We start from the raw sequence: 15940 nt of genomic DNA on the forward strand, positions 1-15940 counted from the left end.
AGTATTCTAATCTGGTTGAGCATATATTACTAGATTCCTAACTAAGGAATAAGGAACAGAATTATCATTGCATATCAATAGAGATTTCTTCAAGGATTATCAGTCATGCCTGTTAATGTGTAAATGATATCACAGAACACTATGGTAATACATGTATCTAATCAATTACAAGATTTATGGTAAATTAACTCCTCTTTTTCTTCACACCGTTTGAGTACTCTGGCTGAACAGAGCTGTTTGCATGAAGGACTTGGATACTGAAAATGTTCCTTACATCTCAATCACAGGTGAAATCTCTGTTTTCTACACTAAAATTTGAATATTTGTCTTTCCTTCCTTCTCACACTGTCTAATTTCTTTCGCTTCCTGCTAGTAATTCTTTTATTGTGTAATTTAACTTAAAATTATATAAAGGCTGCTATAATATGAATCAAAGTTGCATCGTGGTCTATGAAGGTAAGAAAATTCCACTAGATTGGAAACCATGAAGGAGAGTCCACCTGGGCATCTTTTTACCTTTCCTTGGAGGCAGAATTGAATTACAGCCAAAATCAGTGATCTTCACTACCATGCGATTGTCTACTACACAGTTTGTTGATTTGAGTCGACCATGGACTTCAGTTTTGCTTGAGTGCAGGTAAGACATCCCCTGTGGTTGAGAATAAAAGAGAAAGATAGCACAACTACATGTGAGACACTCAGATGTTACCAGACTCAATAATATTCAAGAATGTGAATATTAGCATAATATCTGTGCAAGTAATTAGATGGACTTCATCTGCAATGGATATGCATAAATCACAATTCCCTTTCATATTATTATTTTACAAAGACTTTCCAAGATCTTAGGAACAGTCAATGTTAAGAAATGAGGAAGGATCATGGGAGGTCATCCTTCCTCTTAGTTAACAACAATCTGACATAGCATCTTGGTTTAGTCAATATTAGAAAACAAGTAATTAAGGAAATATATTTCCTCCCACTTAAGTTTTAATTTCACTTGCAATAAATGGTTTTTTGGTAAATTTAATATAGATTTCATGGAATGTCATACAAAGAAGTGCTTCCAACTACATATTCATCCAACAAACACAAGAGGTGTGAGAGGAATTGCTCCTTATGTCTGTACCATCTTTGAAGATCACCATACACCAGAGACATTATTTGAAACATTGCAGCAGATCCTCCAACTGCAAAGCACAGGGCTCCAGAGCAGTCAAGCCAGAATGTGTCAGATGAGGCACTAGGCCTTAGACCAGACAGAAGATGAGACTAGACAGCCATAAAGGTCTCTGCTGACATGACTGTTTATGGTTTTCTCTGTACAAGTCAATACATACCAGCTATCCATGAGCTAAACTTGAAATGAGTATGAGGCATGGCCAATGCGGTTTCATCTTTATTTCCTGAGATTCAGACTCCTGAATCTCACATGCATACATATGCATACAGAGGTGTGCAGCTTGCCCCTTTTTACTCAACGCCTCTGAAATGACATGATTTAGTCTAAGACACTCAAATACGGTGCAATTCATGAGAAAGGACTAGCACTAAAAAGCACAGCAGGAAAAGATCATTATTAAGTGGGTGTCAACTGAAGAAGGGAGTAGGTATGCTAATTTGTACCCTCTTGCTATTATTTATTCTGTTTCATCTCACTCTTCTGAACTACTTAAACTCACACCTACTTATATCCTATTGCTGGTTGTTTTTCTTCCTATAGTCCTCTTTTCTTTGTGCTCAGTATGTGAAGTGCAATCCATATCCTGTGGAAGCTAGAACAGGTATGTCGTATCTGTTTAGTTTCTTCTCTGAATGATCTTCCACTTAGGCTCCTACATGTGTAGCTCATTCTTTTGTATAACTGGTAGATGGAATTTTATCAGGGTTAAATGGCTCATGTGGTCATAAATACACTGTATGACATGGTGGGTTTTCTTTTCAAATACTGAGTTATCTATAATTGGGAATGAATCAGTAAATGCTGCAAGAGATCACTGAGATAAGAGCAGAGTTTTGGACAGAGCAGATGTATGTCTGAGACACAAGCAGCCTGCAAAAGATGCAATCTCTGGAGAATGTTGTTGGACTGGTTATCCTGGACCTATCTAGACCATGCCAAATTTACAGAGATTGTGTGCACACTGTACTGAAGGAACACATTTCTTGATTAAGCAGCTTTTAGCACACAGCCGTGATGATACTACCCAGAATGTTTTGCCTGCTTTAGGCCCTATTTCTTCCAGTGGCGCCTTCTCCCAGCTCCTGCTTTCATTAGCCACAAAATATTTCCCATTACTGCAGCAGAATTCCCAATTAGTATCAGCATCAAATAACAGGCAAAGGTAATTTAGATTTCCTTACCCCAAGGCTTTCTTGTTAACAATTTCTGGAGGCAAAGGTCTTATAGATGTACCTGGTAAAATTTTCCTCTTTCTTCCCCACTATCCTATGCACCTACCTGAGAACACAGAACCTATTAAAAACCCACAATGTGATTTTCAAAATTTATTATGACTTTCAGTACAATAGTTCCAAATAGTTGAGCATTCTTGTAACCTTTGCTCTGGAGCTTTAGTTCTGACTGACAAACCTTTTCCTGGCACAATGCAAGAATATTACAATCCCTTGCACAATATCCTGCAGCTGCCACTTATTTAATAAATAGTATTGCAACTACAGTGTATGCATTAATAACTACAAGGCTTGATTACTGCAATTCCCTCTCAGCAGACCTTTCATCAGAGCTCTTTGGTCACATGGCCAAATCCATGTAGCTACACGGTGTCCCATCAATGCTAGAGGCAGCTATGATAGCAAAAAATAAACAAAAGGTGGGGGATTTGGGGGGAAATAAATGGAGTAGATTTATGGCTTCCCCTTTGGCCACCCCACCATCTCCATTGAACTAGAGACTGCTCCAAGAATAGTCATCCCTTGACTTTTTGTGCCAGGAAGTACAAGTAACCCAACCTTTGTTCAGAAACAGATGCGTCAGCATAGTATGTGCAAGCATAGTATGAGGGCTGTTTGGGCCATGATAAAAACAGAGCGTATGAAAGTGGCAGTGTGGAGAGGGAAAAGCATCTCAAAAGGAAGGCAAAGGAACTGCTGCACCTGGTCATAAGTATTTTAATAGCCTGGAATGCTGCAGCTGGGCTTGAAAAGGACAGATACTGAGATGAGAGGAACTGGAGTTAAGAGGCCATGGAATGACTTCTTTAAAAAGAAAAGCCATTCAAGTAAGTATAGACAGGGTGCTTGGAGATTTAGAAGATATGGTTTGGAAAAAGCAGTACTAGAATTTCATGGAAACATATAGGTCCCAAAAGCTTCACCACAGTATCAAGTCAAGGTATAGGAGAGGTTGACAGATCATCCAAACAACAGTGATTTTCCTGACATTCCTAGATAGATACAAGTTTTCATGAAGAGTTTGTGAACCATCTCTACTAACCCAGCTAATAATGCTCAGGAGCCATTGCACATAACAGATGCTTTATGCTAATCCATCTTCAGATGCCATGTCTCCTTTGCAATGGTGCAGCAAATGACTGGCTGTGAAGTCTCAGTACAAATGCAGTCATTGGGCATTTGGTCACTCCCTTCAAAAGGACTGGGATTTCTCTTTCCTCATAAACAGAAACAGTATTAATCCTTATTTTCTATGTAAACGTCTGAAGGTGAAGTGCAAAAGGTTAAAAAATACCCTAGGTTTTGATGTTTTGAGGAAGAAGGGAAACTTCCTCTATTTAAAATGAAACTTTAAGTGAACGTTAACTGAACTTGAAAGTCATTAACAAGGCCAACAAACTGTGACAATTTGGATTAAGGGGGCTTTAATAAAGCACAAGATTTTCAATATCTCTTTAGAACAGACACAGTGGAGTCATTCATCGTGGAGACCAAAGCTGAACTGGTGCATGTAGGGAAACAGGAGGATCATCCAACTGCAAACCAGCAATAGGAAGAGGAGAGTAGCTGAGCACTAGCAAAAAGACAGAGAGGATTCTCTATGTTATCTGTAGAGGTATAATGAATTATTACATCAGTGAACTACAAAGGGTCCTTACCTACTAAATAGTTACAAGTCTCTAATGTAGAACAGAATTTCCTTTACTGTGCACATTGATTTTTCCTACCACAAGGACCTAAAAAGCAAGGATTTGCTGAAAGCTACTGAAAACCAGCCTTGATTTCTGCACAAGATTAATTTTTCCCTCTCAAACTGCTTGAAATGGATAGCTGTAGTGAGAAATTAGAGTTTCTCACTCTAGTGAGAAAATCGGGATGGTACATAAACAGCTTGTTTAGAAAAAGTTGATCCCATCTCTGGATATATATTAGAATAATTCTGTGATTTGAAAAAATACAGTTTTGCTCTGTATGCTTAACCTGAGGCCACAAAGCAAATTGCAAAGCAGTGTCTTTTGCAGGGCTTGTGACTGCATAAGCCCTACTTATCGGAGCTCCTGGTCAGTGGATTGTAAGCCTCTGATCTTTGGGTCACATTTCTTTGGAGTATACTTAATTTGTTTATTTATAAATAGCCCAAAGCCAGTTCTGGCCCCTATTTCCTCCTTCAGTCTGAAAGCCACTGGCTTCTCCTGCCTTGGATACCTGTCCCAAGAGGAGAAAAGACTGGAAGGGCATACACCTCTAGGAAAGAAGACCTTGAAGAGCTGCACTCCTCAGAGGATGAGTTTTGCAAGAAAGCACAGGTTGATTTACATTGCACTGTCAGCAGTCCACTTACCTTGGCAATATCATACATGACAGAGATTTTAAATTCCCAGTCCATGAACGTGCCATCAGGGTAGGATATTTTATCATTTAAAACATCCTGTCAAGAGAAGAAAAGTTTTTCAGGGAAAAAGCAGACAATGAGATACAGATATACAAATTACACACTTTTCAACCAGCAACTGTTTTTCATAGAGCACTAGAACAGAAGTTGACTCAAAAAATAGGGAATAATAAATATAAATTAAGTTTACACAGAGCTAGAAAAGTGGAGACTACAGAAAAGAGGGGTTACTGCAATTAGAAATAGGTTGTGAATTTGGTCTTCAAAACAAGTCTTTATTAACACAAAATAGCTGAGAAACAAATAGTCAATTTGTGCAAGAGGAAGGAATAGAATTTTCCATCTTTTGTGTTCACAGTCCATTTCCTACCAATTTACTCCTAGCCTTACAAGTTCAAAGTAAACTGTTGCTTTATCTTTGCCTGCCAGTCATTTACAGTTCTTTCAGCCACGATCACATCCATTGATAAAAGTAAACTTCCATTAGTATGCCAGTTTACCAGAAAATAACTTGGAACAATTATTGTGCTGCCTTGCTGTGAGTTTGTTCCAGACACCACTGCTACTGATGACAGTCTTTGTATGATCACAGAAGCAGAGACAATATATGCCCTCAGAAGAGCTGATGATTACCACTTCATGATTAGCACTGAAATAATATTGGTAGTAATAAACTATCAGTCTTTCCATACTTTTGCCAACATCAATTTACCATTTCCTTTTATAAACAGAAATTAAGGGTTGTTTTCCCTTATACTGCAGAACTTGCCATTTTTCTCCCTTATTAATATGGAATATATTATTTTTTCTGTCCTTGCACACTCTGTGGTACCCAATCACATCAGCAGAAACAACAGCTACAGCTTGGAAAATGAAGAACAAGTTACATCCTATATGCTTCCAATAGGGGACACAATACAAATACTGGCTGTTACTGTGGCCTGGGCCTGTACTGTTCCTTGGCTCCACTTCACCTCGGCCTCTTGCTGCTGAGAGCCATCAAAGTGACAGCAGCACCTGGGGAAGGGTGGAGAGAACCAAGCAAGGGAGAGGAAACTTAGAATCAGAAACCTGCCGCCACTTGCTCAGTCTATGGCTGCTGCATGAGGATCATACGCACAGAGATGGGGATTTCTTTTCTTACTTTGAAATTTGATAATTTGGGGACAGAAGGAGACCTTTAAAATTCTTTACCCGCAGAGAACCTCTTTCGCAGTACTCAATCACCCCAAAGATCATGGTGTCTATCTTCACAGTGCCATAGAACTTGGTCAGGTTGTAATAATCAATCTGTAGGAGCTAGAGCAGAGACATTTAATCTGTTTTTAAAAGCAATCATTTTTTAGTACAGAAACATAGGACATGGATATTTGTGTGACACGGCTTTTTATCTCAGCTCCTGATAAGATTTATGAGTTTCTCTTAAACCAGAATATACTAAGGCACCAAGTGAAATACTTGAACATATTTGTTATTCCAGAGCCTTCTGGATTAGGGAGATAAGAGTGGTTGCTGTTGGATACTGCAAGTTAATTCCAGAGCCCACTGTAGTATCTATTATTGCCTCTCTATCAAACCTCCCAGCTGACCAGAATAGCCATTATGAGTGACAGAATATTGTGAATCAGTCAGTAAATGAGCAAGTAATAAAAATTTAATGATACTGCATGATATTATGAAGCTTGTCCTTTAAATAGACAACTGTAGTTTACTTTGAGGTATTTTTAGAGCTTATTGGCTTCACAATACAGCAGTGCTGTGTAAAAGGAAAACCATTCAAAAAAGATGCAGTACTGCAGCCAAATCAATCTCCCATGTTGAAAGATCTGTATGCAGAAGTCAGCAGGGAGTAACTTATATTTAAAGAGCTGCAATTGACATTCAATAATAAGATTTAACTACAACATTCCGCTACTGATGAATTAGTATGATATGAGCCAAAAGAGCGCAGTGCCTTTTAGCACCAGCTATAAAAATTGATTTAGTAAGGCCATATGACAGCGCATGAATTACTTCATTCATCCTCAGCTTGACTGGCACACAATTAAGACTCTGTAGTGGTGATGAGATCACATAACAAAAATGAAGTTCATCAAGCAGTATCCTTTGAGGAACTCATTACCTGTCCACCTCACAAACACGCACAAACAAATGGCTGTTGGAGCTGACAGTGGAAAGCAATTACTTCACTCATAGACTCCATCCCACCCAGCTGTGTCCAGTTCCTATGTGCAACAGTTACCTTGTTCAGTTCTATTTTTTGCTTCTCTGAGAAATTACCATCACTGTTTTTGAGATCCTTTAGGATCACCACCTGAAGAAAAAATAACAGTGGGGGGAAAAAAATCATAGGTTTAGTAAAACAGCAATTCATCTTTCTTTTCCAAGAAATGTCCATAAAAAGAAATACTTCAGAAACACCCACCTACTGCTTCACTGTTGGAGTTTCAGTTAATCAGCTAATAAGTACTGGAGCTATATTTTCTTCAAAGGATTTAGATCTATCAGTTGTGCAGATTTTAACTCAACAAGAATATACCTTAGTCAGGCAGACAGCTCCACTGAATGCACAAGAATAGCCACGTAAATGGCCTGTTCTCCATTAACCTATTCATCTCTTCAGTACCAAAATATATCAGATTTCTAGTCCCTGTGTTTATGCTTCTGTGCTCCTGGGCTAGGAGTTCATGGAGTCTAATATTTAGCCTTCTGTCAGTAAACAAAATACAAAGCAGCTGACAGGGAACAAATGGCTTACTCCTTCCATAAGAACAAACCATTTAGCAAGGTCAGGGGAGGTGGAATGACGTCCTCCCAAAGCTCCTAAAGGTGAGGAAGGGAGCATGGACACTGCAGTCAGGTTACCTTCTTATCATACTTGCCCTGTCGAAGTCTCTGGGTGGTGTCACGTCTCTTATCTTCATCAATCTGAGAACAAAGAAGAATAATTAACTTGCAATTATCACCTACTCCCCACCTGACAGGTCCAGAGAGATTTGTAATGTCTGTGTGTGCCACAGCATAAGCCTCTCTCTCTCTAGGGAGGGTCACCATATGATGCAGAAAGTGTGGAACATCCATGCCACTCCCAGGTCCTCCACCTGCTGTTTTCATGCTCTTGGGCATTATAAAAACATAACAAAGCACTGGGAAATCATTTGTGACACAGACTGTAAGTCAATACCCAGCCCATTCCCCCATCATAAAACAAGCTTTACTGATGGGAATAGGTATATTCTATTAGGGAGCAGTAGACTGGGAACAATCTCTATTTCTTCAATACACCAAGTGTGGGTTAAAAAATTAAAAAATTAAAAAAAAAAAAAAAAAAAAGTTAACCAGTCCTACCAGAACCGTAGGGTGCTATAGTCAGAACACGTCAAAACCCCAGCACTGATTGTCTTTAGGAGACAGGATCCAAGACCCAGTTTTGGGCACTGTGCTTCTCTTACCTTCAAACTAACATGACTTGTCTCACTGGTCTCCAGAGGCAAGATTTCCTCAGGTGGTATATGGGACCATTTCTTCCACCGGCGCTCGTTATCTCTCCTGTACTTCCTGAAGAACAAGAGAAATCTTGTGGAATATCCTCCCAGTGAACCGAAACCCGCAACAGGAGATTAGGACAGGGAAGCATCCAGTGTCAGGATGACACAAGGATGGTGTGACAGGTTGATGAGACTTGAGCACAAGCCCTGTGGCTCTTCTCCAGTTTTTCAATTTGAGGATACTCTTTAATTCTCCTAGCTTTAGGAAAGCCTGAATGCTCATTCATTCTGCAGCAGAACAGAACACATTTAGCAGAACAACTGCTAGCCAATTGCCAGAGTCTCAGGGGTGGTCAGAAGAATTTAAAGCATAAAAGACCATCTGGATTTTATATAATTTTCTCCTCCATGTTATTAAATGTGGTTGGAAGAGAGGTCCCACAAGCAAATGCAAGCCAAAGGAAGTCCTGCCATCAACAGTGAATACTAAGAACTGCTGTGAATACAATGCCAGGAGATGAGGTGTTGAGTGATGAGGTGCTTTTTGTGGGTGTCCCTTGTATTCTGCACATTTTGTAAAAATGAGGGAAGAGTCCTTGGAAATGGGAGAAAGAAACTGCTGTCTCCCCTACAAAATTTCAGAGCAAGAACTGTCTTAGAGAAAAGCTACAAGACAGCTAGTGCTCCTCAGATTATCTCCTTACTTGTGCAAATCCTTCCTCTACTAAAAAAAAAAAAGCCCACAGGACTGACTGGAGAGTTTGCAGGAGAATCCTAACACACGGATGACTGCTGGAAAATGCTCCAAATGGCAGAACCCATACTGTTGACTAATAACACAAATATTCCCTTGTTCACTACATTTTTATCATATATTTGCATAAGAAAAGGAAGACCAACAATTGCAGTAAGAAGTGTTTTTCTCTGTTCTACTTTGTAAGGTGTGTCTGAGTGTCATTAGGATGCACTACAGTTCAAACTGGAATTGGCCGGGGATTAAGAACATCAAACTGAATTAAAATCGACTAGGTCTAATATTTAGTTATATGTTTTTCAGGACGTGGACTTTTTACTTTGTAGTCAGAACTTCACAGGCAGCTGTGGAATAGTTCAAGCGTCCCAGAAACTTAGGAGATAAAGAACGAATAATGAGGCATTTTGTTGATTTTCATAGGACTTTCTCCTTTGCTTGTTAGAGGACAATCTTTGGTAGCAATTATATTTGAGAAGTTTGCTATTATTTTGACACTAAAAGTGCAAGTTTTATTCTAAAAAATTCTCAGAAATCTCTTCTATATTTGATGTTTGGGAATATCACAGTGATATGTGTAGAATAGTAATCTAATCATCTAAACAGAATTTTTATATTTTATGCATCTGTAGATATGAAAAAGTATAGCATCTTTTACAAGTCCCTACTTTTGTTTATTAATTTTGATTGGCATTGCAAACTTTACTGTCTGTTTCTATGTCAGTGCTTAGATGTGACAATGATTAGCTCCTACGTATCTTGAGTACAGTTGGATGTGTAAGAGTTGTGTGTCTTTATCTTTGATTCTTCCCTTGTTTTAGTTAGCAAGGCAGATTGGTCTACTCAAAATAAGAGAGCCTGAGTAGCATGTTTCTAATAAACTTTTCTTAAGATCTGATTTTCTTGCTTTTTCTGAAGTTCTCTTATATATAACAAAGATATAGACTGAAAACAGATGCTAAGGTAAGTTAGTTTTTTTTAAGATTAAAGAAAATCCTATACTGTGGAACTGTGGTGGGATTTCTTCCATCAAAAGGAGGCATCAATTATTTCTATTTCTGCTTTTTCCATAATGATAAATCTGGAGTTTAAATGCTGCATGAAATTCCAAACTCTTAGAAAAATTTTTATCCAGGCTGTTGGACTGAGTTGAAGGAATAGATCCATGCAATGAAAACAACAAAACCTCATGATATTTTGACTCCTACAGTGTCTCAAGAGATATACCATCTTCTAGATTAAACTTTTATGTCAACAACACATTAAATAAATAAAAGTGAATCCCAAGAAAACCAAATATGGGTAGTAAAGTGGAAAAACTGAAGATTGATCTGTGACTTATATTGCTCTGTATGTATAGGAATCAGAGCTTTTTAGCAGATGCAAGAACACTGAGCCTTGCTGCATCTTCTCCCTTGATTATTAACCTCTCATAACAACACCATGGATGCAAGCACTACTTGGCATATACCAGAGTTCACACTAGGGACAACCACATAGGTATGTAAGGTAAGTTAATGAATGGCTCTTCAAGGAGAGATCAAAGGCATTGTCCTAGTGGGAAAACTGTTCAAGGACAAACAAACAGGAAACCAAAGGGGCTGGTACCTTAGAATCAGCAAAGAGACAATCAGAACCAGAATCACAATTCCCGTGAGTGTAAAGACAGCAATAGTCAAGATGTGTGGGCCTGCAGAAAAGAAAAAATTAAAAATAAACAACTTCATGGAAGATGCTGAAAAACAATATTCTATTTAAGAAATTACCCTCACATCCACGTGTAAATCACAGTAGTTGACAAAGGATACTTTTTGGACACATCCAAATTGAGAGGATTTGGTAAAGTGCAGCACTGCCTTGGGATGACACTTGCCTCTTTCAATGTCAAATGAAGCATGACCCAGAGCAGTGCAGTCCTACATCCCCACCTGAGGCAGGGGCAATCTGTAGGGACACCCAGGCAATGGTGCTACTGCTTGGACTATACTCTTCAGTAGGAAATTAATATGCTATAGGAGGAAATTAATCTGGTGGCAGCACGAAGCCAGTAATGTAGCCTGGGAAGCTGCCAGGAGCCAACAGTTTGAAAATCACATTATTCAGACATCTGAGGACTTAGACCCAAAAACCACAGAGTACACAAGGGTTCTAATCCTGAGCAGGCAGGCAGGATGAACAAGGCTAGGAAATGACTAAGGTTTTAATGTTGGTTTGTCTTACTATGGAAAAGTAAACTGAAGCCTCTCTCATGTCTGTTCTTGGAGCTCGGGGCTACTGGGAAGGAAAGCTGACAGCCACCAACTTCCTTTGAAGAATAACAGGCCAGTATCACAGAGCTTCAGCTGGTGGTCACATGTCTAGAGTGTGCCTACTTTACTGAGCAAATGTCTCAGGCAAAAAAGGCAGAGGAAAATCCAGTTTTGCAGATTGTCATGTTATTAAGGACAGTAAAAGAGCTGAATATACTTCTGTCTTTCGGTGCCCAGAAACAGAAATGAAGGTACACAGAAAAAATTATCAAGTGTAAAAATTAGTAAATAAATAAAAATCAAATTTGCACACACAAGCTGCCTTCAGGATCAAGCAGCAATTGAGGAGGGATTTTCAACATACCAATTTTCGTGCCTGTATCTGACATAGGATTCAGCTTATGAACTCCTCTGGATTTTAGACCCAGATTTCTGCTTCGATTTTCTTATTCTGGGTATCACATCTCCCTACCTTCTTTCAGTATTTTCATCAGACTAAGGGCCTCATGGTAATTTAGTGTTAATCCGATACTGTCTGATAAACACCATCAGTACTATCGTTTTACTCCACAAGTTAAGTCACCACTATGAAATAAGACATAAATGAGAATGGGCAAAGACATTTTGGATGAAAATTGTCTGAAACTTCAGATTTGTGAATTGTGGCATGCAGCTTCAATAAACAGATAATAGTTTCCCATGGAAGTGCTGCGGGACCGTAATTTGCCTTTCCTGAGGTTCTGCTACCACCTTCTGGCTCTTAGATTTACAACAAGGAGAGGGAGAGTGCACCACATATTAACTGGTCCTCTGGAACCAGAAACGTTTGCATATTGAAGAAAAATCTTATCCATGTTTAGAATGAGGGTTAAAAATTTCTGATTAAGGGGAAAATATGGATGAACCCCCACTTTTTTCATGGAATAGCAGGAGGAAGGTAGGCAGCAGAACAGGGTCAGCTGTTCTCAGTTACAGCTTAGGAAGGAGCAGGGCTCTCTGGTTGCCTGCACTGTTCACCTACCTGGAGGAAAAAAGGTATTCCAGGTTGGAAAGTTTTGACTGGCTTTAGCAAGGTGCAGTTATTACTTAAACTTTGACCATGCTCCTTTTTGGGGGCATATATTTATTTAGAATCACATTGAAGGAAGGTTTATTATTTGAAATGTGAAAACAAAATAATCAAGTGCCTTTGGAAGACAGTTTTACTTTAATTTAGTATGGTTTGGCCATGGTGTCAGGCTTCAGTTAAGAACTAGATGTTAAGCTACTGACATCTGTAGACGTTGGCTTTCTGCAATTTTTTTCCCCCCTTGTGCAGCAACTTCAAACAAGGACATACTGAAGGGAATATTTGAAAGATACTTCAGATCCACTAACAACACAACATATTATGGGGCCCAAGGGATGGATGAGAATGGGACTGGAGCAACATCAAGACAGAAGCCAGAAAGCACAGAGCTCATGGAGCTGGGAGACCCTGTGGCTGATGTGTGCAGTGTTGCTGTCTCTGCACAGATAGCACTCATGGTCACACCAAGGGAGACCAGAGATTTGGCTAGAGATGAAAAACAAAAGCTCCACTGAAATCCACTGAAATCCTTCTGCTCTTCCCAGAACTAACTTGAGTCTTATCAAAGCTGCTGTCTCCTTCCTCCTGGTAACTCCCACGGGTCCTGCCTCTCTTATGAGGGATAAAGCCTAATTTGAGGGCATCTGATTTACTTTACTGAGAAATAAAAATGTTTAAATCCATTTTACCACCTTACTGTGAATGGGCTCTTGGTTAGCAGAAGATGTTTATCTCTCCAGTTATGTTTTGCTTATTCCCTAATGGAGTAAAGCAGCATAGCAAATTAATGGGAAGCCTTTAGCAGAGACTTTTAACAGCAGCATCTCAGGATTCTCACTGATGAAATGACTCAGGTGAACACTAACCCACTGTGCACTAACCCTTGCAATTATTGCCACTGCAATAATTTTTATTCTGCATATCATACCCTGAAGCATATGCCCTTTCCATTGCCAATCACCATGTGGCAGCAGTCTTAAAGGGGCAAACAATCCCAGCCTGGTCAGACTAACAAGGCTGTACTCTGCTATGCTAAATAAGAAGGTGAAATAAATTCCATCTAGGAGTCACCAAAAACTCAAAAGAAAAGGAGGTGGTGATTTCTGAGATTTTAGATTTGTTAGTTCAGGTGCAAGTAGAGGTGTAACCTAGTTTCCCATGGTATTTCTTCAAAGAGTCAGCTCTTCTCAGAGACTCCTCCAGAGAACCACCTTGGAGAATCTGCACTGTGCACTCTCCCCAGCTCCCTACAACAATGATAAAGGGTGAAGCAGAGGCCACCATGCTCCATCAGATACAGAAATGAAGAATCAGATAACTCATCACAACCTTAATTCTGCTGCCTTTCCTGAACAGTCATTCAAGCAGTTCACATCACTACCATCCTCTAGTGAAGATTATTTGTTTGGGGGTGACTTCTTCTGACATATCCCATGGTATTCCTCATAATGACTGGTACAGTATCGAGTTTTGAAGAGACTCAGTATCAGCACCTAAACAGAAATAAAGGTTTCAAACTGGACTGCAGGCAGAGAACATGGGGGGATGAGGCAGGAGAAGGAAAGATCCTGTTCTGCACCTGGCTCCTGGCATCACTGGCTGGGAGCAGTGTGAAGGTGGCATGCTGGATCACACAGCAGGTGGATCTCAGGACTGTGTGATTTGTCTTCAAAGAGGTATGTGTTAGGTTTAATGGGTTTCTCACCAGTGCCTGGAGTATCACTGGGCAGCTTGTGGTTCTTCCAAATGAAGTCGGGGCTCTTAGTCGCTTCGTATGTCTCATCGTTTTGAGTGTTGAAATACAGAAGAGGTTTGAACTATGGATGGGAGGAGGGAAGAAATGCAGTCAGCAGCTGTGTTCTCCCTCTTTTGTCCCCTGCTTCAGGTTATCCTTAATAAATGTATTGCCCAAACTCAAATTAATTTTCCAGCTACAGTGGTGTATTTCTTAGTGTAGCCGTATGTTTGGCTGCCATATTCTTTCTCATTCCTCCCCTCTCTCTGAAAATATATTTACCAGTCCCACAAAATATCAGCTGCACTTCACTTACTGAATAACCAGATTACATCAATCCTGTCAGTCTCCAGCATACCTCACATGACCCCCTTCTGGCACACACAGAATGCCTTGGCACTCCACCACTCCTGCTGCAGTTATTCTCATCATTCTTTTGCAATAGTACAGGGCTTCTTGTTTCTCCTTTCCTATATAAGGTCGAACAGTTGCACCCTGGACATACGTACATAATTTGCAGTCTGTGATGTGTACAGCACGGTCAGATTGTGATCAATATCTCCAAATTCATCTAGAATCACAGGACCCAGTACACCTGCAGACACATGGAATTAGTCAGAGGGCTTGCGTTTTCAGAAACACAAATATGGGGCAGTAAGGATGGGATAAATAAAAGCATTTCTGATACTTAAGGTATTTTTCTTCTTCATGTATGTGCTAGATACAAATTAGCTCAGTGTGGTGCTACTTCTCTTTTACTACCACACTACACTTTCTCTACAAAATCCAATAAAATGTGTTGAACTGATAGCACTGAAGAGGAAACTCTCCCTCTAGCTAAAGGAAAATATATTTGTCAGGTTTCTTCAGCATACCAAGAATTTTGGAGTCACCTACCTAGAAGAGACCATTTTGGAAGCGAGAAGCAAAATAGCCTGTTACCACCTACAGTTTGAATCTATCATCACTAAAGGAAATACAAGGATACTTTCATTCCTTTTATTCTTTTCAAAGTTCTAATAATGATGTTTTAACCATGTTCTTTTTACCTTTAGCCTCCTCTCTGTATGTCAGCAAATGTGCACATTGAGAAATTGTCTGTGTAGCACATTACAAGGATTTTAAGGTGGAACTTCTCAAATGCCTCAGCACAGCTTGACTTTGTTCCCATGAAGCCAATTGCCTCAACATGAGCACAAGCTTAGCCAATATCCACCACTCCTGAAAGTCTCACCTTAATTTTCTCCTTTTTTGTATAGGAGGATTTTTTATCAGCTTCAGATTCTCCTTTTGCTGCTGTTGAAGATGACTTGTCTTATTTCTCCTAAGTTCAGTATCAACATTATTTTAGTTCAGCAATTACCTTCTCCCTTTTCACCTCAAAAACTGATGCTGACTTTTTCATGATCCACTTTCTTAATATCAAAATAATTATTGTATGAAATCCCCATTGTACCAGAATCTATCACAAGAAAGAACGAAGGTGATTCAACACCCATCACATTTAGGATTTTTTTTTTTTAACTAAACTGATAAATTATGATGAGCATTACAGTGCTTTATTTTGGATGAGTAAAAACATTTGTGCAACTTAACTTTCAAACTTAAACTGAATAAATGAGTTTACTGATATTCAGAAAGGGATGAGGTCTCCAGGAGGAATTAGTAAACTGTATTTTGCTAGGTATTGGATACCATGGTTAAAATAAAGACAAGCCTGCAACCTTTCCTATCTTAGGAAAATCTGGGAAACTTTTACACACATATTTGCTGAACGTAGGTGGGCATATACACAAAACTTTCATTTTGGTTCAGATTTCTGATGAAGAAGAAGTAAGAAC

The 15940-nt window shown here is 39.4% G+C and overlaps 1 protein-coding gene across 1 annotated transcript in view; it reads right to left on the reverse strand.

Annotated features, from left to right (window-relative positions):
• The window catches only part of GUCY2C (guanylate cyclase 2C), a 46028-nt gene that overhangs the window by 15943 nt on the left and 14145 nt on the right, over window positions 1-15940 (reverse strand). Inside the window, exons 9-17 of the mRNA XM_033058424.1 lie at window positions 14609-14694; window positions 14070-14181; window positions 10655-10736; window positions 8260-8365; window positions 7673-7735; window positions 7050-7121; window positions 6002-6106; window positions 4757-4843; window positions 517-649 (exon numbers count right to left, since the gene is read on the reverse strand). Coding sequence (XP_032914315.1) covers window positions 517-649; window positions 4757-4843; window positions 6002-6106; window positions 7050-7121; window positions 7673-7735; window positions 8260-8365; window positions 10655-10736; window positions 14070-14181; window positions 14609-14694 — 846 coding nt within the window. The remainder of the gene's footprint in view (window positions 1-516; window positions 650-4756; window positions 4844-6001; window positions 6107-7049; window positions 7122-7672; window positions 7736-8259; window positions 8366-10654; window positions 10737-14069; window positions 14182-14608; window positions 14695-15940) is intronic.

This window comes from Catharus ustulatus, chromosome 4 (genome assembly GCF_009819885.2).
Source record: "Catharus ustulatus isolate bCatUst1 chromosome 4, bCatUst1.pri.v2, whole genome shotgun sequence".
NCBI lineage: Eukaryota > Metazoa > Chordata > Aves > Passeriformes > Turdidae > Catharus > Catharus ustulatus.